The 27,351-nt window shown below is 41.2% G+C and overlaps 1 protein-coding gene across 1 annotated transcript in view; it reads right to left on the bottom strand.

The window, feature by feature from the left end:
* Positions 1 to 902: 902 nt before the first annotated feature.
* Positions 903 to 27,351, bottom strand: part of LOC126094474 (bumetanide-sensitive sodium-(potassium)-chloride cotransporter-like) — a 618,436-nt gene continuing 591,987 nt past the window's right edge. Inside the window, 4 exon segments of the mRNA XM_049908865.1 lie at positions 903 to 1,208; positions 1,617 to 1,737; positions 7,376 to 7,533; positions 25,478 to 25,592. Coding sequence (XP_049764822.1) covers positions 1,073 to 1,208; positions 1,617 to 1,737; positions 7,376 to 7,533; positions 25,478 to 25,592 — 530 coding nt within the window. The 3' untranslated portion in view covers positions 903 to 1,072.

The following is a 27,351-nucleotide window of genomic DNA, read 5'->3' as shown; positions in this document are numbered from 1 at the left end:
GCCTCGATTGCGAAAAAAGCACCTAGTGTTAACCTAGGTTTCGGCGTAGATAACTACACCTTCTTCAGAACAATAAAACCCACAAGTGCCTAAGAAGACCTTTGTCAATGATTAAAAGAACACCATGGCTATACATTTATAAACGAAAAAAAGGAAAACACAAACAGTACATATGTACAAAGTCTAAACCGTTATTTAACTTAATGGTGTAGCCTCCACCTCACACCGGCCTATGTTCGATGGGCCATGACCCGCCATAAGCTGCAGCTACAAATGGTCGCTCACTTACACGCCCGACCCGCTACCTATGCACATGCGCAAGACAAGGGAAGGTACTTGAATGCGCATGCACATACTAATACGTGAAAGTTTATACATGGGTCGTGGCTAAATAGCCCTTATATTCCCAACCGTGGATCAACGTATATCAAAAAATAGAATGGATAGAATAAGTAACGAGCTTAATAGGAGAAGAAGCTAAAAAATAACCTCACAAAGGTCTTCTTAGGCACTTGTGGGTTTTATTGTTCTGAAGAAGGTGTAGTTATCTACGCCGAAACCTAGGTTAACACTAGGTGCTTTTTTTCGCAATCGAGGCGGTTTTCTGGTTTTTAAAATGCTTAGTAACATTTGGATTATGTGTAGTGCTATGTCTGATTCTAAATTCAGATAGTATTGGTGATGGATGATATGTTTTATCAGAAAGTATTGTCATTCAATAGTGTTATTAGTGAATATTTAGATAGAACTCTAAAACACTAGAACTAGCCTCTTTACAACCAGTTAACACATGTTCAGAAGACTGACGTTCTAAAACGCTCTTTGTTTCTTTCAAGATACAGGCATTTGTCTTGTAACTTCTGAAGTAGTACTCTCCGTCATTCAAGCTTAAAAATATAGCCTTGAAAATAAAAAAGTTTATTTACAAAAGTAAATTTCTTGATGTAATTATTTGGTACATTTCATGTTATGAATATAAATAGGCAACAAATATAATGTATGTGACAGATGAAATCGAAAAATTCTCTATTAATTTGTTCTAATTATAATTTTAGGACTAGCAACAAAGTTTTCAACAATAGAATGTGAGGACAGATGTCTGATTTCCCCTGAGGATGAGGTACGGCGGCATTCCTCTGGTCAGCAGCTCCAGCCACGCCATGTACAGAGGTGCGGACACAACTCCCTTCCGTGGAATAGGAAGCGCCCTGAAACACAGTTCGTGATCAGATGGGAGTTTGTACTTCTGAAGGTTTCCCGTCATAGGACATTCCAAATTGATTAGAGAGTTATCAGTTTCTTCTGGGAAGCTATTTGGTTTCTATTGGAACATGCAGCATTTGCACTGATATCTTGTGAAATTACGAGGTGTTTTGAAGTTACCAAGCGCTTCCAAACATTTAAGTTGTTTTAGCAAAACACAGGTAAACAGACCTAAATTCCAGAAACGGTTGGTCACGCACACATTGACACAGTGTTGAATTCTATAAATAACATAAAAAACTAATTACATATACTGGAATGATGATAGGGTAATGAATTGACATAAATCGTAGTAATGTAATAAACTTAGCGATCTGGAAATGGGATTGAAATTGTTAGAAGTAGTAACTCACATTACAACAAAAGTTGATGAGATGGAATATTCCAACAGCAGTTCTCTCAGCCTCATATGTCTGTTCGTTTTTTCCTTTAGAGCGAACAGCTCAGAATCTGTTATGTAAATCCCTTGATTGGCTGCAACAAATATACGTTACATTTACATTAGTCAGAAAAATTAAATGCTTTCAGTGCTTTCAACACCATTAAGGTAATACCAACTAAGATTACATGGAAAAAGTTACAAATAAATCGTCTCAATTACACGAGTACTAGAACTCGTTGTACCTAGGAAATAGTGTACCTTGGAGCCCATGTTACTTTTTGGTCGGTACTTCAGTCTAGTGCTTGGTTTTGGAAATACGTGAAGGAATGCGCACTAGAGACCGCTGTTACATATGACGTTGTGTTTTGCGCAGAAATTATAAATACGAATGTCGTTCAATAAGCAATGCGCACATTTTTTTCTCGGCCAGTTTCGAATGATAAAATGCGGACTTTATTGTGGGGCGTCGTGGAATATTACCGCTTCAGCCCTTATAGTTTCATGAAGTTTCGACAAGTGACGGCGCCATACGTAGCCTTCAAAATGACGCCTTTGACGGAGGGGCGTTACAAGCAGGAGCTGTCATTGAGTATCTTTTGTTGGAAACATAGAGTAAATATCTCTGGAGTGAGCACTCAAATGCGCAGAACAGATTTTGTGTTGTCAACATACATTGCCGTCCTGGTCACGTGATCTAGGGACGTCGAGTGTTTGTTCGTATAGCGCCCTGTACATTTAGAATGTCACTACATCCCTAGTACAGACGGATTCTTTTCGTACGTGTCGTGGATTATTTATACATGTTGCGCAGACATTTTAACAGTATCCATTTGATACCGGGAATAAACCAGCTACGTAACTTTTAAGGGCAAGTGATATTAAATTCAGCTTCTTTGCGATAGGTGTCATAGTTCAGATGCACTCGATTTTTAGTAGTTTTTGGTATGATACCGCACTTTATAGTATTATTTTTGCAGTGATAGTCCTGCAAAACGACTTGACAGTACGTTAGTACTTTCGCAAGTGTCCGAAAAACACCGAATTTACCACACATTAGCGATTATATCCCTGCTAATTCGTCCTTTTTTTCTTGTATTTCTGCGTATTTATTTTCTCGTTTTTGCGACCTAAAGCACAATTTTTCTTACTGGTGGCACTTTGAGGTATTTATTTAACGCATTTTAAGTACTTGCTCCCAGTTCATTAAATAAATAGTAGACGGAGTAATCTACATACATAATTGACAAGTCACTGATAAATGCATTTACTGAAACAACTAACCTTTCCCTTTCCTGTTCCACTAGCAAATTTACGAGAGGAAGCGATTGTTTGTAAGCTTTTGTACGAGCCGTAATATCTATTATATAGTCATAAAATCGTAGAAAAATAGGTCTACAGAATCAAGTCTTAATTATAATGCGTCTCGAAATTTTTAAACGTATACAGTGTCTCTTACTAAAATGAAAACTATAATTAGAGCTATATGGAGTGTACCCATGAAAAGTTACTATCCCTCCTTTCACATATTTTTCTTTGCATCCGTAGCAACAACGTAATTCACCATCGCTATTACACTATCAACAAACGGTGAAACACAACAAAAACTCTTGGTATTATAAACTTCAAACGCTGCAGAAAGCACACAGGCACAGTGAAGTCCCGAGATCACGTGACAATCCTGGTTTAATGTTGACAACATGCGCAGAACGCAGTTCTCACTCCAGAGATATTTACTCTATGTTTGGAAAAGCTGAGTATCGCAGATATTCATAGATGCTACAAAGACCTGACAGTGAACAAAAGCATGACGCGAAGTTGGGCGAAGCGTCTGCTATCATCGCAACATGATCGCGCAAACCTGTCCGATCTTCCTCGTGCCGGCCGGAGGTACATATCTGTGACACTTGCAATGTTGGAACGAGCGGATACTCTCATTCGAGGTGGTCTCCGCATCGCATCCAAACACCTCCCTGCTCACCTGGGCCTCTCTTTTGGGAGTGCTGACACACTCGTTGGTTCCGACGTCGACCAATAGAGTGGTGCCATGCGAGTAAATAGGTCTCCCCAGTAAAGTGGCGTAAGGCCGTCGCATTGAAAGGAGAGATTGTTGAAAAATGAAGTTTTGTAGCCAAAAGAGTGGAGTGTACTACTGTTTATTAGAACTCTGAAGAAAACCAATCTACTGTCAGAAAAAAATATGTTACATTATTTATTGATAGCCCTCGTATTACGAGCTCAACTTGTACGGGTATTATATAATATATGTTGTTAATTCTTCAGTTACATGTTTCTGTGGCAAGAAAAATTTACTATATTTTTAAAACTAATTATATAACCTGTGGACGGTTAAACCATACTTCGTTAGTGAATACCGTCTTGTACCTTGAAACGAAAGGTGATCTTTTGACAAAGAGCATGTCATATTAGCAAAGCAGCTGAGTTTTATTAATGTCTTAATAATTTAACATGCCTTGAAAACAGAAATTTGTACTGGTCGTCAGCAGCTCCTATTTCAAAACGTGTTTAATTTGTAACAGGTTTTTGATAATACTTCTGCTTGATCTTATTTCATGTACTGGTCATTGGTGTATAGTAGAGTAATAATGTAACACATAGGCTATTAAATACAAAATTGACAAGATTTTCTCGCTTGCAGCGCTGTTAAATTACAGTAGAACACTTGCTCCTAGGTAATTGACCATGTTTTATCTTGGAACATGTTTTCACATTTGAAAAAACTTTACTTTTTTAATTTTAGAAAAAAACTGCATGACATAAAAAGTGAATGTCATCATTTAAAAATGGAATAAGAAGGTGTATTATTTATAAAATTAAAGTATGAAATGTGTTCTAAGGTTATTTTTAACTGATTCGGAAAGTTTTTTAGACACCTATTCAACACGCAGTAACAACTGTAACTAGGAGGGCATAAGAGGAAATAGAGAACATGCTTGAACAAATAAATTAAAAGGAAAATTCTTACCCAAAAAGAAAAAAAACATCCACTTTAGTGCAGATGTGATTGGCTACGAATTTTAACTATTAAAATAACTTGCATTTCACAGCTGTACTCGGTACGAAAACAAAATGTACCCTAACTCGCAGACTTTCTTCAACAATCCATAGGGATTTTTGGGGTGCATGACTTGATCTTCAAATATTTTTATAATATCATGTTCAATTAGTGAAATCGAACTTTCATTGTAGCTGTTATTACAGGAATGTTGTTATACTTCAGAAACATACAATTTCAATGAAATAATAATAGATATTCTTATTTGGTTGGCTGTACAGTTTAATAAGTTACATTTTACTCTGCCAATTTGCACGACATATTGTAATGATGATCTATAAGATATGTAGTAGAATATTTATTTAAATATGATTACGTGTTAAATAATAACATGTCACTTTACATAATAGTAAATAAGGGAACTGTGTAAGTCAGTGGTTCCCACACTGGGGATAGTTACAATCTGAGGGGTAAAACGTAGTTTTCTGAGGGGTCAAAACAAAAGGGTTCGATTTTGTTTCGATTACGAAACAACGATATTTTTAAAAGAACATTACTATTATCAATATCTTATAACACTAATGACTATTACATAAACTGCCAATAATTTTTTTTTTTTACAAATTCTAGCATTAACGCCTGACACAATGTGGTGGAGGTTACAGTTTGTGAAACGAATGTGTGAACAATACCTTCCTCACATTGTTCAACCAGTACACACATACTTTGTACTTTTTACCATGCATCTATAGCAGTAAAATTGGGACATATACGTCACATATACTAGAATTGTTCTTGAAAATGTGTTTTCCAACTTTCTGCAATGGACCAGAAATTTCTTCATTATTCACTTCACAGCAGATAAATGACATCGACAGCACAATATCATAGTAGCTATGTAAGGGGTGCTGCATTGCTCTCTGGCCTATGCAGTAGTATTATTATTAGTGGCAGTGGTCAGACACAAAACGCTGACAGCATGAAGGCTTCCAATTACTGCCAATTCAGAAGCAAGGAGACCCGAAATCAAGGGATTTACAAATGTAACGCACAGTGCACACTTTTAACGTGGTTAATTTAAATGTGAGTACAAGGTGTTAATAAGGATCTGTAGCTAGGACGAGGACTAATGTAGAGGAATCAGGTTATGTAACAAGTGTCTACCATCAATGTGGATAGTTAACTTTCTTTTCTGAGAAAAGGTTGTAGATAGCACATACAAAGCACCGAGAATTGCTTCGTTACACTGTAAAAACAGGTTGTTCGAAGTAAGCAGTAGTCATTGTCTCATTAGTACAGGTTTAAAAAAACTAAAAAACTAAATACTCTGTCACTCAGTTTCGTCAATTTACAAGTAAAAGTGTCCAAAGAAAATTCTTTTTAATTCAAAAGTTTACTTAGGAACTGAAGTTGATGATGGGGGTGGTGGTGGGCGGGGGGGGGGGGGGAGAGTATGATGGGATGGGGTGTACGAGCTAATACCTCATTGTACTCAGGGGTAAAGGCCTGGTTTTACTTATTGTTTTTCACGATGTAAACAACAAAATTCATAACAACATTTTTCCACAGAATACGAGTTAACCACGGAACACTTTTTCAGATTGCTTACAAATTTGATGTTTCCGTCTGCCATATCTTTTATCATTAAGCAACTGATGAAAGACTATGTAAGCAGCATCATTCACGTTATTGCTTGACTGACGTCTTTTCCTAATAATGTAATTATTGACACCATTATTCCTCGTGACCTGTAATGCATTTTTGACTATAAAGTTTATGAATATATACAGCTATAATGCCTAATTCCCTCAACGGTTCCCTTCAAGATGATCGGGAGTGCACACATTATCATCATCATCATCATAATAAAACCACCACCCTAGGATCATCGGTTTTGAAGACCACTCATTACCTCAAGTTGCCATCTATGTCAATTTAAAACTTTCTTTTTAACACTGACCTTCAATACCCAGTTCGTTTGAATCTTTTACGAACTCGTGAGGGCAGTCCCTCCGTTATAGCTCTTGGCATAGCGCAACCGTTATTCATTTCACATGGCTAACTCAGTTGATTCGGGGCTCCTGAACATATTTGTTATCCACTGACATTCTGCCATGCCACATTTACCTCCATTTTTCCGCTGTCTCCACTCTTTCCCATCTTTGATTGGACCTAGTGTTCATGTGACCATCTTTCTTTCAAAGAAGTCAGGATTGTCTCTATCTGCTTTCCTGAATTCCCATATTTCTGCGCTATTGATACCAATTGGTCTAATGGTGGTGTTACATATCTCGATATTAATCTCACAGGAGATGGCGTTCGGTCCCATGTATTTGGCACGGCATATCAAAATAAATAGTTCACTTACTAATTTTGTTTCAGTGTGATACTTTGAATGACAAAAAGTAAAAGTGGCTTAAATGAATTGTTAAATAAGCTCCAAATCGTGTATTTTTATTTAAATTTAAAACATCTGAAATAACTATACCAGATTAAAATTTTTTTTTTCTTAGTTGATAATGGTTGGCGACTATGAATATGCAACAGATGCGTAGTAGATGTATTTTTTGAGGAACCTGCTCATAATGATGGACTCACAGAACCATAAACTCATAGTTTATTGATCTTTTTAATTAGAATCTAGAGAGTTTCTTTAAAATGTAAGAGTAGTATCCTTTGTGTTGTGATATTGTAAAATTACAACCAGAAGCTCTTACCGTTGGAAGAGTTCTCTCCATTACTGCTGTTAATTCGGAATTTCTCGATCAGAGATTCAAATTCCAATCTTGTTTTTTCTTGTGCTTGCTGAGTGATGTTCGGTATCACGACCACATCGCTGTAGTCGATTCGGAATTTTGACAGGAGCGCAGCTAAACTGTGACAGAACATATTAATTATAAAGTTTTGGTATTAGAATAATAAGTGCACGTTAAATGTATATGTTTAGGTTCTACATACAACAGGTCATTTGCATTCAACACTTGATCCAGGAAATATAAGATCATTTTATGGATGTTTTATTATTCCCTTATTATCCGTATTACGCTAACAGGATCGTACTGATGTGTCCATAGATAAATGATTTGTTTGAAGAAGAACGTTTGACCAGTAGAACCTAGTACTGGACTGTGAATGTTGATCAGAAATGAAAACATACCATGTGGCCCAATAAAGCTAACAGACTCCCTAATGTTTTCAATATACGTGAACATTTTATCAGATGGGATCAGCGGCACTATCGAGTTGTTCGTGCCTCCAGAAAAGTGTCCCATCTTCGGACGATCGTAAAGAAAGACTTAGGCAAAATTTCCAGTTTCTGTAACGAATGGCAGATATCTTCAATGTTAGTAAATGCAAGACAATGCTCACAAGAAACAGAAAGAACCCGACTACTAAGAAACAGAGAATGTCAAGTAGATGACATTTCCTCTGGGTTTCAGGGTTATTGACATCCTTGGCAGAACCATCTATGGGAAAACTATTCCATACGATGCACATGATATATGCAACAGGTGAAGTACCCTTAGAACTGTAGAAGAATGTTCGTGTTGTTGTGGTCTTCAGTCCAAGACGATTGGTTTGACGCAGCTCTCCACATTACTCTATCCTGTGCAAGCCTCTTCGAATAACTACTGCGACTTACATCCATTTGAACTTGCTTATTGTATTCGTCTCTCGCTCTGTATCATTTTAACCATTTTAATCCCCCCCCCCCGCCCCCCGCCCCCATCCCGCCCCCCCCCACGCACACACACATACACACACACACACACACACACACACACACATACACACACACACACACACGCTTCCCTCCAATACTAAACTGAGGATTCCTCGATGTCTCAGAATGTGTCCTATCAACTGATCCCTTCTTTTAGTCAAGTTAAGCCACAAATTTTTTTCTCCCTAATTTTATTCAGTACTTTCTCATTAGTTGCGGGATATACACATCTAATCTTCAGTCCTCTATTGTACGACATTTCAAAAGTTTCCATTTTCTTCTTGTCTTAACTGCTTGTCGTACTCTTTTCATTTCCACTCAAGGCTACACTCCCGATAAATAGCTTTAGAGAAGATTGCCTAATAATTAAATTTGCATGGAATGTTAACAAATTTCTCTGCTTCAGAAACACTTTTCTTATCATTGTCAGTCTACATTTTATATCCTCTCTACCTCGAACATCATCAGTTATTTTACTGCCCAACTAGCAAAACTCATCTACTACTTTTAGTGTCTCATGTCGTAACCTAAGTCCCGCAGCATCGCATTATTTAATTAGATTCATCCCATTCCGCTAGTTTTGCTTTTATGTACGTCCGTCTTATATTCGTCTTTCAAAACACGTTCCATTTCGTCCAACTGCTCTTCCTTCTTTCGTTGTCTCTGACAGCTAACCTCAAAGTTTTTATTACGCCTCCTTGCGCTTTAATTCCTTTCCCAAATTTTTCTTTCGTTTCCTTTACTTCTTGCTTAATGTATAGATCGAAAGACTTTAGGGATAGGCTGTAACGCTGTCTCACTCCTTCTCAACCACTGCTTCCCTTTCACGCCCTTAGACTCTTATAACTGCCGTCTTCTTTCTGTTGTACATAACCTTTTCCTCACTGTGTTTCACCTACGCTGCTTTCGTAACTTCAAAGAATGCATTCCGCTCAATATTATCAAAAGCTTTCTCTAAGTCTACAAATGCTGTAAACATAGGTTTGCCTAAGATAAGTTGTAGTATCAGTATTGCCTCGTGCGTTTCTACTTTGCTCCCTAACTCTAACCGATATTCCCCAAGATTGGCTTCTACCGGTTATAATTCCATTCTTCTGTAAGTAATTTGTGTTAGGATTTTGCAACCAAGTCTTATTCACGTAGTGGTTGATAATATTCACACCTGTCAGCAACAGCTTTCTTCGGAATTGGAATTATTACCTTCTTCTTGAAGTCTGGGAGTATTGCGCGCTATCACATGTGTGTTGCCTACCAGACGGAATACTTTCGTCATGGCTGACTCTACCAAGAATATCAGCTGTTCTGACAGAATGTTGACTACTTCCGAGGCTTTGTTTCCACTTAGGCCTTGCAGTGCTCTTTAAAATTCTTCTCGCAATATCATATCTGCCATTTCATCTTCACCTACTTCCTCTGTCCTTCCCATAATATTGCCTTCATTTCCCTGGTATAGCCCCTCTATATATTTCTTCCATCTTTCCACTTTCCCTTCTTCTTTAGAACTGGATTTCCGTCTGAGCTCTAGATATTCATACAGCTGCTTCTCTTTCCTGCAAACGTCTACTTCGTTTCCTTGTAGGCGGTATCCATCTTTCCCCTAGTTACAAATACTTCTATAGATTAGCATTTGTTGTTTAGCCATTCCTGCTTACCCATTTCTCACTTTCTGTTGATCTCATTGTTTAGACGTTTGTATTCCCTTTCGTCTGTTTCATTTGCTCCACATCTATATTTTCTCCTTTCATATATTAAATTCAGTTACTCGTGTGATATCCAAGGATTTCTATTACGCCTTCTCGGAAAAATACAATAATTTCTATTCCAAAGAAGGCAGGTGCTGATAGACGCGAATATTACCAAATTATCAGTTTAATTAAGTCATGGTTGCGAAATACTGATTCGAATTATTTACAGAAGGTCGGAAAATTTATAGAAGACGACGTCGAGGAATATTAATTCGGTTTTCGGAGAAATGTAGGAACACAAGAGGTAATACTGATCCTACGACGTATCGTAGAAGATATACTAAATGAAGCCCAAAATACCTCAATAGCATTTGTGGGTTTAGAGCAGGCTTTTGAAAATGTTAACTGTAATATACCCTTTGAAATTCGGATGGTGACAGGTATAAAATAAAGAGGGCAAAATGTTGTCTACATTGTGCAGTTACCTTCATGTGACCACCCGTCAGAAAAACGAGTAATCAACCTTTGCAACGCGGACCGCTGCGAGAAATGTAGGAAGAGAGTCACTGGGTCTCTGGAAGGTACCGACAGGAATATGGAGCCGTACCGATTGCAGTACCGTGGCCAGCTGCTGTAGGTTTCTCGGTCGAGGATCCATGGAACAAGCAGGCTGATCGAGGTGAACCCACAGATTCTCAATTCAATTTAAATGCGGGGAGTTTTGAGGCCAGAGGAACGCACGTATGCTGCGAACTGGGTGACAAGGTGCATTGTCGAGAAAAAACAATCTGCATGCAGGGTTGGATGTAGTCCCCAAGCATAGAAGTATACTTGTGTTGATCCTCTGTACCTTCCAGAATTAGGAGATCACCCAAGGAATGCCACGATAACATTCCCCAGACTGTAACACATGCAGGGTGTTTTCTTTCTGATGTTCCTCACCGCACACGCTAGCGATTATCTCTGCGACGGAATATAACGTATGTTTCATCTGGAAAGGCCACCTATTGCTACTCAGTGGACGTTCACGTGCGGTATTTAGGTGCAATTTCCATCCTGCGTCACTGATTAACGGTAGTCAGCATGGGTGCATGAACCGATCGCCTGCTGCGGACGCCCTTTCGCAACAACGTTCGCTGAACGGTTCTTGACACTGTTGGTAGCCCTTGTTTTATCTGGGCGGTCAGTTGCTATTCGCCCGTACCCTATCTCCGCAGCCGTCTTTCAGCTCTGTTATCTATGACCGTGGTGGTATACCACAGTTGTCACAGCGCCGGTTGTGGATAGAGCCATTTTGCCGTGGTTAACCACGGCGGCAGGCAAACTACTGTATTTACAAACCTAGCTGTTTCGGAAATGCTTTCACCCTTGGCTCGAAAGCCAATGACCACTCAGTCCCGCCGGCTGGAGTGGCCGAGCGGTTCTAAACGCTACAGTCTGGAAACGCGCGACCGCTACGGTCGCAGGTTCGAATCCTCCCTTGGGCATGCATGTTTGTGACGTCCTTAGGTTAGTTAGGTTCAAGTAGTTCTAAGTTATAGGGGGCTGACGACCTTAGAAGTTAAGTCCCATAGTGCTCAGAGCCATTTTGAACCACCCAGTTCCGACTGCAATGTTTTCCGCGTCCACCGCTAATGCTCCCACCAGTCTTCTGTAAGTGATTATTGACGTCGAACATAGGAGATGCTCACATTAAGATAGTAATGAGCGTTCTTTAGCGCTACTACGGCGACTTGCGAGTGAATGAGGATGCAATGACGATGAAAGACACACAACACCCAGTCATCTCGAGGCTGAGAAAATCTCCTACCCCTCCGGGATTCGAACCCGGGACCCCGTGCGCGGGAAGAGAGAACGCTACCGCAAGACCACGAGCCGCGGACCTCACATTAAGATGATTGGGCCGATTATAGCTTGTATAGAACTCAGACAGCAGTTATATGAGTCTAGGGATAAGAAAGTGAAAGATACTGGCCAGGTGCGAGTAGGGTTCACACACTGAGAGTTGCATACAAACTTAATTATGTATACAAAGAGTTCATCAATTCGTGGATTCGATAAATGTTTCAAATGGCTCTAAGCACTATGGGACTTAACATCTGAGGTCGTCAGTCCCCTAGACTTAGAACTACTTAAACCTAACTAACCTAAGGACATCACACACATCCACGCCCAAGGCAGGATTCGAACCTGTGACGGTAGCAACAGCGCGGTTCCGGACTGAAGCGCCTAGAACCGCTCGGCCACATAGGCCGGCCGTGGAATCGAGAATCTCGACCATTTTGCCTGTTACCGATACTAATACTAGCAAGATATCGGTCCCAAGATTCCAAGATTTTCGAGAATGTTTTAATTTTAGTAATATAAATGTGTTGACTCGAATACTCTCTTTCAAATTCTGAAGGTGGCAGGGATCAAATACAGGGAAAGAAAGGCTATGGCAGTTATAAGAGCCGAGCGGCATGAAAGGGAAGCACTAGTTGGGAAGGGAGTGAGAAAGGCTTGTAGCCTATCCCCCGATGTTATTCAATCTGCATATTGAGCAAGCAATAAAGGAAACAGAAGAAAAATTTGGAGTAGGAATTAAAATCCATGGAGAAGAAATGAGAACTTTCAGATTTGCCGATGACATTGTATACTGTCAGAGGCAGCTAAGGACCTGGAAGAGTAGTTGAACGGAATGGACAGTGTCTTGAAAGGAGGATATAAGATGAACATCAACAAAAGTTCCTTCTCTAAATCCTCGCACAAACGAAAAAATGGCTGACATCGAAATAAGTGTCCAAGGAATAGAAAAGCAAGTGGAATCACTCAACAGAGGAAAGTCCTCTGGACCTGACGGGATACCATTTCGATTCTACACAGATTACACGAAAGAACTTGCCCCCCTTCTAACAGCCGTGTACCGCAAGTCTCTAGAGGAACGGAAGGTTCCAAATGATTGGGAAAGAGCACAGGTAGTCCCAGTCATCAAGAAGGGTCGTCGAGCAGATGCGCAAAACTATAGACCTATATCTCTGACGTCGATATGTCGTAGAATTTTAGAACATGTTTTTTGCTCGCGTATCATGTCGTTTTTGGAAACCCAGAATCTACTCTGTAGGAATCAACATGGGTTCCGGAAACAGCGATCGTGTGAGATCCTACTCGGTTTTATTTGTTCATGAGACCCAGAAAATATTAGATACAGGCTCCCAGGTAGATGCTATTTTCCTTGACTTCCGGAAGGCGTTCGATACAGTTCCGCACTGTCGCCTGATAAACAAAGTAAGAGCCTACGGAGTATCAGACCAGCTGTGTGGCTGGATTGAAGAGTTTTTAGCAAACGGAACACAGCATGTTGTTATCAATGGAGAGACGTCTAGAGACGTTAAAGTAACCTCTGGCGTGCCACAGGGGAGTGTTATGGGACCATTGCTTTTCACAATATATATAAATGACCTAGCAGATAGTGTCGGAAGTTCCATGCGGATTTCAGCGGATGATGCTGTAGTATACAGAGAAGTTGCAGCATTAGAAAACTGTAGCGAAATGCAGGAAGATCTGCAGCGGATAGGCACTTGGTGCAGGGAGTGGCAACTGACCCTTAACATAGACAAATGTAATGTATTGCGAATACATAGAAAGAAGGATCCTTTATTGTATGATTATATGATAGCGGAACAAACACTGGTAGCAGTTACTTCTGTAAAGTATCTGGGAGTATGCGTGCGGAACGATTTGAAGTGGAATGATCATATAAAATTAATTGTTGGTAAGGCGGGTACCAGGTTGAGATTCATTGGGAGAGTCCTTAGAAAATGTAGTCCATCAACAAAGGAGGTGGCTTACAAAACACTCGTTCGACCTATACTTGAGTATTACTCATCAGTGTGGGATCCGTACCAGATCGGGTTGTCGGAGGAGATAGAGAAGATCCAAAGAAGAGCGGCGCGTTTCGTCACAGGGTTATTTGGTAAGCGTGATAGCGTTACGGAGATGTTTAGCAAACTCAAGTGGTAGACTCTGCAAGAGAGGCGCTCTGCATCGCGGTGTAGCTTGCTCGCCAGGTTTCGAGAGGGTGCGTTTCTGGATGAGGTATCGAAGATATTGCTTCCCCCTACTTATACCTCCCGAGGAGATCACGAATGTAACATTAGAGAGATTCGAGCGCGCACGGAGGCTTTCAGACAGTCGTTCTTCCCGCGAATCATACGCGACTGGAACAGAAAATGGAGGTAATGACAGTGGCACGTAAAGTGCCCTCCGCCACACACCGTTGGGTGGCTTGCGGAGTATAAATGTAGGTGTAGAAAAGCAAAACGAGGATAATGGAATGTAGTCGAATTAAATGAGGTGATGATGAGAGAATAAGATAAGGAAATATGACACTGAAAGTAGTAGATGAGTTTTGTTATTTAGGGAGCAAAATAACTGATGTTGGCAGAAGTAGAGAAAATATAAAATGTAGACTGGAAATGGCAAGGAAAGAGTTTCTGAAGAAAAGAAATTTGTTGACATCAAGTACAGATTTAAGTATCAGGAAGTCTTTTCTGAACCTATTTGTATGGAGCGTAGCCACGAATGGAAGTGAAACATGGATGATAAATAGTTCAGACAAGAAGAGGATAGAAGCTTTCGAAATGTGGTGCCACAGAAGAATGCTGAAGATTAGATGGGTAGATCACGTAACTAATGAGGAGGTACTGAATAGTATTGGGGAGAAGAGGAATTTGTGGCACAACTTGACGAGAAGAAAGGATCGGTTCGTAGGACACGTTCTGAGGCATCAAGGAATTACCAATTTAGTACTGGAGGGCAGTGTGGAGGGTAAAAATCGTAGAGGGGAACCAAGAAGTGAATACACTAAGCAGATACAGAAGGACGTAGGTTGCAGCATTAACTTGGAGATGAAGAAGTTTGCGCAGGATAGAAAAGCATGGAGAGCTTTATCAAACCATTCTCTGGACTGAAGACAACAACAACAACAACAATATAAATGTGCCATAAAGTCATGAAGGAAGCAGGCGACCATTATTATAATAACCAGTAGTTCTGAATTCAGGCTGACTGACGCGTTACGGTAACAGACATCAGATGAGGAATGACTTTATTGCTCATACGACGCGTTTCGGAATTTATCCATCGTCAGATATCCACGTGCGATTACTGCACATGTAGTAATCGCTCCTGGATATCTGATGATGGATAGAGTCCGAAACGCGTCATATGAGCAATAAAGTCATTCCTTGCCTGATGTTTGACTTTTACCGTTGCGACTCGGTCAGCGTGAATGCAGAACTTTTAGTTTCAAGCTTGACGTTGCTTAACAAATGACAAAAGAAATATTTTTTCGTTTGATATAATTACAAATTAATAATTTTAGGATTTTTTTCCTTTACCTGTACTGTGAAACATTGCTTCTTGCCAAATTTCATGATTCTGTATCAACAGGAACTACCCTATAGATTTTGACTGAATTTGCGAGTATTCTCATAAGTGACACAAGTGGACGTATCTTTCGACTGCATTGTCTTACAAGCTTCAAAGTTTTACTCTGCCAAGGGACAATAGATCATAGCATGTGACTTAAATTTCAACTCGATGCGTCTACCCATTGCTGAGGAAAAAGTCTATTAACAGTCGGCCAGGCAGATAGACAAGAAAACGATCCTATAGGGTTTCTGTTTTTATCTGTTGAGATACGTAACCTTAAAATTTCCAGAGAAGGAAATGAGACAGTGGTATAGCCTCTCCAGACGTCACTCCATCTGCATATAAAGCAACAGGAAAGCAAATCAAGGAAAATTTGGGTAGGGGATTCAAGTTCAGAAAAACGCTGAAGATTAGATTAGATGGGTAGATAGAATAAGTAGTGAAGAGGTATAGAACCTAACTGGGGAAAAACAAATTGTGGCACAACTTGAGTAAAAGTAGGACACATCCTTAGGCATCAAGGTGTCGTCAATTTGGTAATGGAAATAAGCATTTGGGGGGGGGGGGGTGGAGAGCTAAAAATTATAGAGGGAAAGCAAGGCATGACTACAATAAGCAGGGTGAAATATATGTACGCTGCATGAGTTATGTAGAGATAAAAAGCAAAGGAAAGCACTGTCGTTCTGGCCACGGACGGGCCAGTTGAGACTAAACGACTGCCATGTCATGCCGTGGCAATGGCATCTTTTGGATGCGGTATGGGTTGGTGGGTATCAGCACACCTCCTCTACCGGCCGTTGCCTGTTCAGTAGACATGGCACCGATACTGCTCACTGATGTTGCTCCAAGACTGGCATCGCGAGCGTGAGTGTACCCCCGTCCCAATCCTTCCAAAAAGGAAAAATCCCTGACAGTACCGGGAATCGACCCTGGTCCTACGTATGGCACTCAGCCACTCTGACCAGAGGTGCATCAAACCAGTCTTCGGACTGTACATCACAGCACGATATGCTAAGAAACGGCATGAATGGAACGAATGTCCAAAATTAGTAGTAAGGGAGGCGAATGGAAGACTTAGATTTGCTGGGAGTGTTCTGGGAAGAGTGAAATTCATCTGTACATACGGGTTAGAAGGCGCAAGTGCGACCAATTCTGAAGGACTGTTCACACCTTTGGAGTTTGTATCAAGTAGGCATAAAAGCAGAAATCTGCTGAGCTACCAGTTCGGTGTAGCCCATAGAAACGTGTAATAGAGAAACTAGCGGTAGTTTTCACGGTAATCTATTAAGGAATAACGATGTTGATCTCGCGAAGTATTGTCGGGTAAACTTGATAACCTGCATTGGATAAATACTGTGCAAAAATCCTCTAAATCCTCTTGCCACTACAATGCAGGGTGTAGAAAGGGAACCACTGCTCAGAATGTCGACAAAATAGAACAGCATAATAATAACGCAGGGGGTGGGGGGGGGGGGGGAGGAAGGTCATAAATGGCTCTGAGCACTATGGGACTTAACATCTGAGGTCATCAGTCCCCTAGAACTTAGAACTACTCAAACCTAACTAACCTAAGGACATCACACACATCCATGCCCCAGGCAGGATTCGAACCTGCGACCGTAGCGGTCACGCGGTTCCAGACTGAAGCGCCTAGAACCGCACGGCCACACCGGCCGGCGAAGTCATAAAAAAACCACAATTTGACCAACAGATGGAGCTGTAAAAGCCAGAATATGCACACCAATAGATGCGCGGCACACGGTTGTTTTTCATTTTGCGTCCGAGGCACCCCAACATGACTCCCTCCATGAAGATCGCGCGCTACTGGTAAAGCTCTTTTACAAGTACGGTGACGGTGTACCAGTAGGCCAGCATAAGTTCCAGACACTCAACAGTGTGGAGAAAGGCACGAGTCTGATATCTGCTAAGGGTCTGGAGAAAATGATTACAAAATTCGAAAAAAAAGGTATTTTTGAAGTGCATTGTGACAGAGGGAGCAAAGCAGTTAATCCGACGTCTGTCGAAGATGTGGCAACAGCACTGCTGCATGAGGGGTCGAGCGGTGCTGTGGAAACATGCAGTGCATATGGGAACTGCTCGAACGTTGGAGATGCCTGCAAGCACGGTGCAGAAAATCCTACGAAACATCCTGCATTGCTATCCGCACAGCATCACGCATGTTCAGGAATTCGCTCTGGAATTTATTGCTCGCGTGAAAGTGGACAATTAATGGCCATGGAACATTCTGTGGACAGATGAAGCCCATTTCCATCTCCAAGTACATGTAATACGCAGAACTGTAGAACATGGGCAACGGAAAATCCGCACGTTCATCAACCGGCACTATTTCATTCTGCAAAGAGGATTGTGTAGTGCGGATGGATAACATCGTTTGTAGCAGGGTCGTATTTTTTCGAAGAGATGAGTCCTGCAGGCCCTTTTTACGTGTACTGTCAGTGGTAAACGCTATAAGAGTTTTTGCGCACCAAGAGTTCCACCCCTTCAACAGAGTGCATGTGTGGGTAGCACCATTTGTATGCAAGATGGCACTCTTACACACATTGCACAGCCAGTGAAGCGGCTGCTGCAGAGGCATTTCGGAACTGCTAAAATTATCAACCGTCATTTCTCTACACTCTGGCCACCTGATCTTAATCTGTGTGACTTCTGCCTATGGGGTTATTGAAAGATGTGTTCAGTGCTGCAATTACGAACGTAGCCGAATTGGAGGCATGTATTGCGCAACGCGTTCTGAAAGTGAGCCCCGAGGCACTCCAGTCTATAGTGACTTCAACTTTTGTCAGAAAGCGATGGACAGCACACTGAACATGTCCTGCGCCAGTCTCAAGACAGTCAGAAACCGATATCATTTTGCTTTTTATGCGATTTTTGGTTTCTGGACAGAAAACTGATCTCATTTTGCTTTTTATGCGGTTTTGGCTTCAGGATAGTTAAAAACCGACTTTTCCCATCCGGTGGCGCGCGACCTTGCCGCAGTGGATAGGCTTACATAACGAACAGTGCCACAAATGTTGACTGCCGAACTTGTGTAGTGATGCAGATTACCAGTACGGATGGTGTGATGTGCAACTCAAACCATAGCCGGCGTATTGCGATTCATCTGTCATTTGTCGCCGACCCCATTTACGTTAAGGCGCACAGCGTCATCTACTGGTAAAATTTTAGTTAAATTTTTTTGTTCTATGACGTTTCCATCCGCGTCGACAATATACTGATCAAATCTGACTTCATTCTTACTCCTAGCATGGTTCTCTTTCTACAGCGTTTTCAAATTGGATCTTTAATTATGGACACCCTGATATAGAGCATAGGGACCAAGAGAATCAGATAACAGAGTTTAGGGTGCTGAAACAGTTACATAGTCATTTTCCCTCACTCAGTACGCGAATGGACTAAGACAGAAAATCGCTAGTATTAATATTTCTCTCTCGCAATAACAACTAGATTAGAAATTCACTCAACGTAGTTTTAAATATTTAAAATATTTCCAGCCCCCCCACCCCTCCAAAAAAACCTGTGGCAAGCTGATAAAAGGTTTGTGTCTGCCTTGAGTCTAAGCGTTGATGAAAGATGCAATGCTCACCTCGAAACAGCTACCTTGACCTATCTTAAAAGCACTACTACACATGAAAATCAGTACTCCCCATAAAAGTCAGATCAAATAATAGGATTTCATTGAATACCCGCCGCAAGATCACTGGTATACCGTGTGGCTGTCGACAGCAAACCTTGAGAACGACGGCACTAGCAACATGTTACAGCTTTTCAGAGTAGGCTTTCCCAGTTTGGTACAAATCTACCATCACAAACAAAGTTGGCAAGGCACTAAACGAAAGGTGTAGGCTTATTACAGGATGTTTGAAACCTAAGCCACTTGTAGAACTCTACTGGCAGGCATAAGGCCACCAGTTATTCTTTGTGAAGTAGCCGCTAATGCGAAGGGAACTAATCAGGCTTATTAAGAAAACCATCCATTATACGGGAACTTTCCAGTAGTCACAAGTATGAGGCCCAGAAGAAGTTTCATCAAGACCACCTCAGTGTTGTAAACAATAGCAGCTACGTGAGGCACACAACTGTGAATTTCTCGACTTGACAATTACTCACTCAATCTGGCTACCCCTTTCGGAAACCCTCCCACCTGGGCAGGAACAGAACTGGATCATTTGGAGCTCAGTCAGCCGCCTTCGATCTGAAGTTGGAAGACCCGGAGTAACCTCCAGAAATGGCGCTTTCCGTGGATACCATCAACTGTCACTGCAGAGTAGAACACCTCATGGAACAGCTGCTGGTCTGTCAACTATGCCCAGCATCTTGCCCAGAAGGAGATCTTCTGCTCGCGGCTCTGAGCGGAATTGATGTAAAATTTTGGGCAACAGTAGTGTAGCTTAATAATTCTTCCTGTCTTTTGTTTTGTCAATTACCATGTATTGTATTTGTTTACGACTCCAATAAATAACGAATAAATACTTAAGGTCTTGGTAATAAATGTAAGTGAAGAATATTCGACGTCCCGCAACGTAGCTGCAATATTGTTTTTGCACGATCAACCCTTTGTTAGGGTGGTAATAGCTGTGAAGCGGGACTACACACAATTTGATTATATCAATCGGTTGACAGGATAGTCTATATTCTGTGTAATTTTCTAAAGCGCATGAAACAAGCACTTTAAAGCCGATAGGGATGGAGTGCTATTGTTCGTCTTTTTTTCACGTGAGGACCTGATAAGCGGCTAATTATAAAATGGTACAGTATATTTCTTATCTGTACAGGAAAGTCTCTTAATACGCTTTTCTTGACGGCAGTATTGCAAAACACTGATAAGTAGTATAAAGACGTAATGAGAACTGCTAACTGTCGAGAAGACATTGCCACTGGTTATCTCAAGTGGATACATCTGCTGATGGGTATCGGCTGCTGATACTGAAAACGCTTTGGCGCCATTTAATTTTTTCGCAAGGTTAGGGACACGAAGGGTGATACGTGTTCCGATTATTGACTCTCCGACTTGAAAATACAAATTCATGAGATTCTATGGGAATGTGATAGGAATGTGAAATAAAGAGATGACACATTTATCTTTGGTGAGCGACGCCAGCTGGACACATTACAAGATTTTTATGGAATACTTATCTGCAAAGACCTGTTCTACACGTAATATTGAGCAATATTGTTTAATTAAGTCTGTTAATAGTTATAACAACATCAGGGAAAATCAACTGTAAAATGCTACGAGTTATTTGTATATAAGGCCAGTGAGGCGTTTCTCGCATGTTTTGTTGCATCCGTTAATGTAACATTGTTCAAGCTTTAAATTACAAGGATTTTGTGCACAAATTTTACAAACTTGTCGAGGGTGGTTGATGATAATAATGAACTATAATTGTACTACTTCCTATTATTAACAGTGACTGAAGTCTGAAGTCGTGTAGAAATAATAAAACATAATGTACAGATAGATTTAATATTGCATTCTTCAAATATTTCTATGACAATAGAAGATTAAAATTTTTAATGAATTTAAAAAGTACTGAACTGAGAAATCAGTACAAAAATTTACTAGATGAAGAACAAATTGGTTTTCGAAAGTAAAAGTTTTGTTCTGATTGAAACTTAGAACTCAAAACCATGAAGGCTTTCATAGAGGAACAAATATTGCGTTCATTCATTATGAGAAAGAATTTGATTGTTAAACAGAAATATTTTTTTTCTTTTCGTTTTCCGTCGTTCCTTAGTTGCTGCAAGGTTCATGGAGGTGTGTTATGTCTACGCCATTAACTGCCATTCATTTACTTGCATAGACAGAACACAACTCCATAAATAAAAAAAACTTTATCGAAATTTTAAAAATGATGTAACTTGTAATCAGATCACTTTCGAGCGATGTGTCACTGGCACATAATTCGATGAAACTTTGACCATACATGGAAAGAACTGCTACGATATAGTACAGAAGCTAACGGAAAGAAATACGCAATGAGATGAACAGAAATGACACTTTTATTCAAAAACATTAATTACGCTGACATTGATGATGATCCCATGGAGCTAACGACGAGACGTGATTCTTAATAACGATGTGGGATCACCAATGACGGCAATGCATTCTCTGCCATGTGTCCGAGTGCTGGCCACAAGGTTAGTAATATTTATTGTGGTGGGTCGTTGTCTCCCCAACGCGTCTCACATGTACTCGATGGGTTTAAGTCGGGAGTACGGACAGGTCAGTCCAATGGCCGAATATCCTCTCGTTCCAAGAGCGCCTCCACGTGCGCAGCTCGATACGGTCACGCATTGTCATTCATAAAAATGAAATCACGGCCGAATGCATCCCTGAAAAGACGTGGGGAAAGAGTATAATGTGTTAATAACGTTGATAGTGAGTGTAGCATGTTCCAAGATATGGAAGTCACCAGTCCCATGCAATATTATGCCTCATCACACCATACCACCTGGACTACCAATCCGATCATGTTCGACTGTGTGCCTGGGTGCATTGCGTGTTCCCACATCTCGCCATGTGAGGATACGTCCAGCATTGTTGAACATGACCGTTTTGGTAGTCCAGGAGTTATGGTCTGGGAAGGTGTAATGTTGCATAGGCATGCTGACCTCCGAATGTTTGAGCACCATACACTCATCGGTAAACGTTACTGTGACACTGTACTCCTTCCCCATGTGCGCCTTTTCAGGGATGGATTCGGTCTCGACTTCATTTTTATGGATGACAATCCGCATCCGCATCGAACTGCGCACGTGGAGGCGCTCTTGGAACGAAAGGTTATTCAGCCAAAAGACTGGCCTGCCCGATGTCCCGACTTACAGTCCATCGAAAATGTGTGGGGTACGTCTGGGAGACGTACTCAAGCACGTCCACATGCACCAACGACCATCCACGCTGGTGGAGGAATGGAACATCTTTCCACAACAACTTTTTGCCAACCAACATTGTAGCATGTCGCAGAGCATGCAATGTCGTCCGCTGTGACCACACAACCTATGAAGAATCATATCCCGTCGTTTGTAATGTCGGAAGGACCATCGTAAATAGCAGTGACTTCCGTGTAGTTACTGTCTCTGAATAAAAGTGTCATTTTAGTTCATCTCATTACGTATTTCTCTCAGTTACGTCCTGTAATATCTTTATCAGTTCTTTCTAAGATTAGTCCCAAAGTTCATCGAACTACGTTACTTGGCACTGACACATCATGTGAAAGCTATTTTCGTCCTTAACTTTCGGACAGCAATGTTGATCAATGAAATGAGGAATAGAATTTTCTGAATGTTGGCCAATAAATTGTGTGCTATCGAGTCTCGGCCCGGCACACAGTTTTAACCTGCCAGGAAGTTTCATATCAGCGCACACTCCGCTGCAGAGTGAAAATCTCATTCTGGAAACATGAACAGTTCCTGATGGCAACATACAGTTTCAAGGTAACAACACATTCGTCGCCATACTACATGCAATTGATCAAATTCTTTGCTAGTACTGAAGACGAACAGAAATACTCTGTTCAGCATCTAAGGTTATATAAAAAAACATTTGTTGTAAGGTAGTCCCAATAACGAAAAGTTAAATCATTTTCTTTGAGGGGAAAGTGGCTATTAGAAACCAAATTTATACAAACAGTTCAGTATTAAAGCAAATCGATTCCTTTAAACATTTAGATTACACACTGTCTGATATATACATTGCTGATGTATCATATAAAGTAAAAAAACAAATTTTCCAAAGAGAAGCGAAACATGTAACATTCACACTCAAGGTGGCAAAGCTCGGCAGTCACTGAAATGAAATTTCCGACTTGACCCAATCAGTCTCAATCTCATTTTAGCTATGAAAATTATGGTGCAAGATTGTAAGACAGCAGGGAAGGATACCAACGGTTTTTTCAAATTGGTAGAAATTTTGGGTATCAGAATACGCTTCGGTTTGGGGGATCGAAAAGAGGGTACCTGAAGTCGTCAGTGTTGTAAGACCCACGAGATATTTGAAGTCCTTACGGATGCGATGTTTAAATAATACGCGGATTTAACAAATTACGAGATGCCGTCGTCAACCTAACAAAGGAAGTGGTTCTGTTTATTAAATGAAAAATGTTGTGAAATATGAATCTACTGAAGCGCTACAGATGGCTGCTAGTGTCTTGGGTATACCACTGGACAAAAATGATTTCGTCATGGTCATCATGAGGTGCTTTTAGGCCGGGGCAATGGACACTTCCACACGTCCTGTGCCCTCACGATGGCAAGGACAAGTATCACTGTACATCCACATCTACATACATAATCCGCAAGCCATCTTATGGTGCTTGGCGGAGGCTACCTTGCACTACTGCTGATCATTTCCTTTCTTTTTCCACTCGCAGACAGAGCAAGGGAAAAACGACTCTCTATATGCCTCCATAAGAGCCCTAACGTTTCTTGTCTCCATGGTCCTTGCGCGAAAATTACGTTGGCGGCAATGGAGCCGTTCTCCACTCATCTTCAGTTGCCGGTTTTCTAAATTTTCTCAATGTTTCCCTGGAGGGAAATATTGCTCGACTATCGGGCATCTATACCAGATGATAGAGGAGGTAGAAAAGATCCAAAGAAGAGCAACACGTTTCCCATATAGTGAAAAGTAATGGTCGTATAACACTCCCTCGGGGGAACACCAGATGTTCCTTTACGTCTAAAGATATCTCTCCCTTGAGAATGCATGCTGTGTTTGTTCTCTTTGCTAGAAATTTTCCGTGAGCTTGTATTTTGTTCACTAGGCGACAGTGTTGAACTGTATCGAACTCCTTTCGCAAGTCAAGGAACACAGAATCAACCTGTCTGTCGACATCTGCTGCTTCCTGGGCCTCGTGGACGAACAGAGCGAGCTGGGTTAAACACGGACGTTGTTTTCAGAACCCATGATGATTCCTGCAGGGAAGATTATTGGTTCCTCTAGAAATGTCAGAATACATGAGCATAAAACATGTTCCAAAATTCTACAATAGCCTGACGTCAGATATATAGGGTGTTTCCGTAAGAGCGTTATATATATATATATATATATATATATATATATATATATATATATATATATATATATATATATATATGCACGGATTAGCAATGGACCCACAAATGCAACGTATTGCGCTCAAACAGGCAGAAAGATGCCATTACTGTATGATTACACAATTGCGGAACAAACACTGGAAACAGTTGCATCCACCAAATATCTAGGCTTATGCATTAGGAGCGACTGAAAGTGGAAGACAACATAAAACTAGTCGCATGTAAGGCAGATGCCAGACTGCGATTTATCGGAAGAATCACCAGGAATTGTGATCTGAACACAAAGGAAGTAGCCTAACGAAACCCTCCTTCCACGAATACTTTAATATTACTTGACAATCCGGCATCTGTACCAGATGAGAGAGGAAACAGAAAAGATCCAAAGAAGAGCAACACGTTTCTTTACAGATTCATTCAGTAAGCACGAAAGAGTGACGGTGACTCAGCCAATTGTAGTGGCTGACGCTGCAACCGAAGAATCCTGTAACACGATGTGCTTTGCTGTTAAACTTCCAAGATCGTACGTTCCTGGAAGGGTCAACCTACATATTGCTTCAACCTGTGTATCTCGCGATCAAGAACATCAGGGAGATAGATTCCTGCTCACACGGCGGCTTACCACTGCCAGCAATCGTTCTTCCTGCGAATCGTTTGCGAAAAGAGGGAAGTGACAGTGGACCAGAAAGTACTCTCCGCCAGACGTCATGTGGTGGCTTGCGGAGCGTAAGTGTAGATATGAATTTTTTTTCTATCATCTCTACACAGTTATTTTGTTTTCCTGAAATGTGTATGCAATTTTTGACACTCTCTGTGCATAGAATCTCCTCTGATTTTATAAAAATGTTACTGTGATAAAGGGCTGGAACATAAACATTCAAAATGGGTAACATTCGTGGTATAGTTAGAAAGTGTACGGTGCTTACTTTCTCTGCTCTCTGTCGAGTTCGTTTTTGCTGCTCGCTAACGAAAAGATCCTCAGCTTGCAACCAGAGAACTGTGACCTCGTGCTCAGGATGTATGGAATCAGCAGCGTTAAACCTGGAAATAAGGCACTTCTGTTAGACAGTGTATTGATTAACAGTGTCGAAAATTAGCACATAATGCCGCATAGGCATTCAACAACATTTCTACGTTTAGCGATCGGAGATCGGCGGCCCAGATCCATGTACGACCACCCAGATTCAGGTATCTCATGATTTGCCTAAATCACTTAAGACAAATTCTGGGATGGTTCCCCCGAAAAGTGACCGCTCAGTTCGAGCATAGAGACATTTTCGGCAGCGTGTTAGCAGTAGGAACTGCATATAAAAAGAAACAAGCCGGAAACCGGTAAAAAAATCCTAATGTCATTGCCTGGAGAGGAAGATGCGGTCCCTATAAGAGCGGTGAGGCCCCAAACTCTCCACTACAAGAACGCAAGCGTGTACCCCACTGAGGACAGAGCGAGCAAGTGCATGCGTCGACCGCCCATTGCAAGCAGTCGACCCTGCATGCTTCCGCTAGAGACTTTGTCGTTCTAATTCCGGTTCTAGGCGATGACACCACATCTCGTCTCCAGCGACCAGTAGTGATTGGAAATCATTCCTTTTTTTTGGCATAGTGCAGCTGATGTTCGGGAGAGAGTCCTGTTCGATGCGCTTCCTGTGTTAGTTGAAGAATGGAAATTTCAGTTCGTCCTTGATGACGGCGTGATCACTTCCGTCGCTGAATCTGAGCTCTGCGACAATGGCTGGTGCCATTGTTGAATAATGGGGGCATCCGCCCGCTGGAATTTTTTTGTGCCATCATTCATCTGACTGGTTTGATGCGATCCGCCACGAATTTCTCTCCTGCGCCAACCTCTTCATCTCGGAGTAGCAGTTGCAACCTACATCCTCAATTATTTCCTGCCCTCTAGTATCGTGGAAGTCATTCCCTGATGTCTTAACAGGTGTCCTATCATCCTGTTCCTTCTTCTTGTCAGTATTTTCTACATTTTCCTTTCCTCTGCAATTCTGCGCAGAACCTCCTCATTCCTTATCTTACCAGTGCACCTAATTTTCAACATTCGTCTCTCGCAGCACATCTCCAAGTGCTTCTATTCTCTTCTGTTCCGCTTTTCCCACAGCCCATGTTTCACTATTACGCAGTGCTGTGCTCCAAACGCACATTCTGAGAAATTCCTTCCTCAAATTAAGGCCTACGTTCGATACTAGTACTCTTCTCTTGGCGAGGAACGCTCTTCTTGCCAGTGCTAGTCTGCTTTTGATGTCCTTCTTACTCCTTCCGTTATTGGTTATTTTGTTGCCTAGGCAGTAGAATTATTTAACTTCACTTACTTCGTGACCATCCCTCCTGACGTCAAGTTTCTCGATGTTCTCATTTCTGCTGATTCTCATTACCTTCACCTTTCTTCGGTTTATTCTCTTTCTACATTCTGCACTCATTAAAAATGGTTCAAATGGCTCTGAGCACTATGGGACTCAACTGCTGTGGTCATTAGTCCCCTAGAACTTAGAACTACTTAAACCTAACTAACCTAAGGACAGCACACAACACCCAGCCATCACGAGGCAGAGAAAATCCCTGACCCCGCCGGGAATCGAACCCGGGAACCCGGGCGTGGGAAGCGAGAACGCTACCGCACGACCACGAGATGCGGGCCTCTGCACTCATTAGACCATTCCATTCACCAGATCATTAATTCTTCTTCACTTTCACTCAGGATAGAAAAGCCATCAGCAAATCGTATCATTGATATTCTTTCGCCTTGAATTTTAATTCCATTCCTGAACGTTTCTTTTATTTCCATCATTGC

Source organism: Schistocerca cancellata, chromosome 8, assembly GCF_023864275.1.
Source record: "Schistocerca cancellata isolate TAMUIC-IGC-003103 chromosome 8, iqSchCanc2.1, whole genome shotgun sequence".
Classification (NCBI taxonomy): domain Eukaryota; kingdom Metazoa; phylum Arthropoda; class Insecta; order Orthoptera; family Acrididae; genus Schistocerca; species Schistocerca cancellata.
Note: the sequence above shows the minus strand (reverse complement) of the source record. Positions and strands in the feature narration are given on the sequence as shown.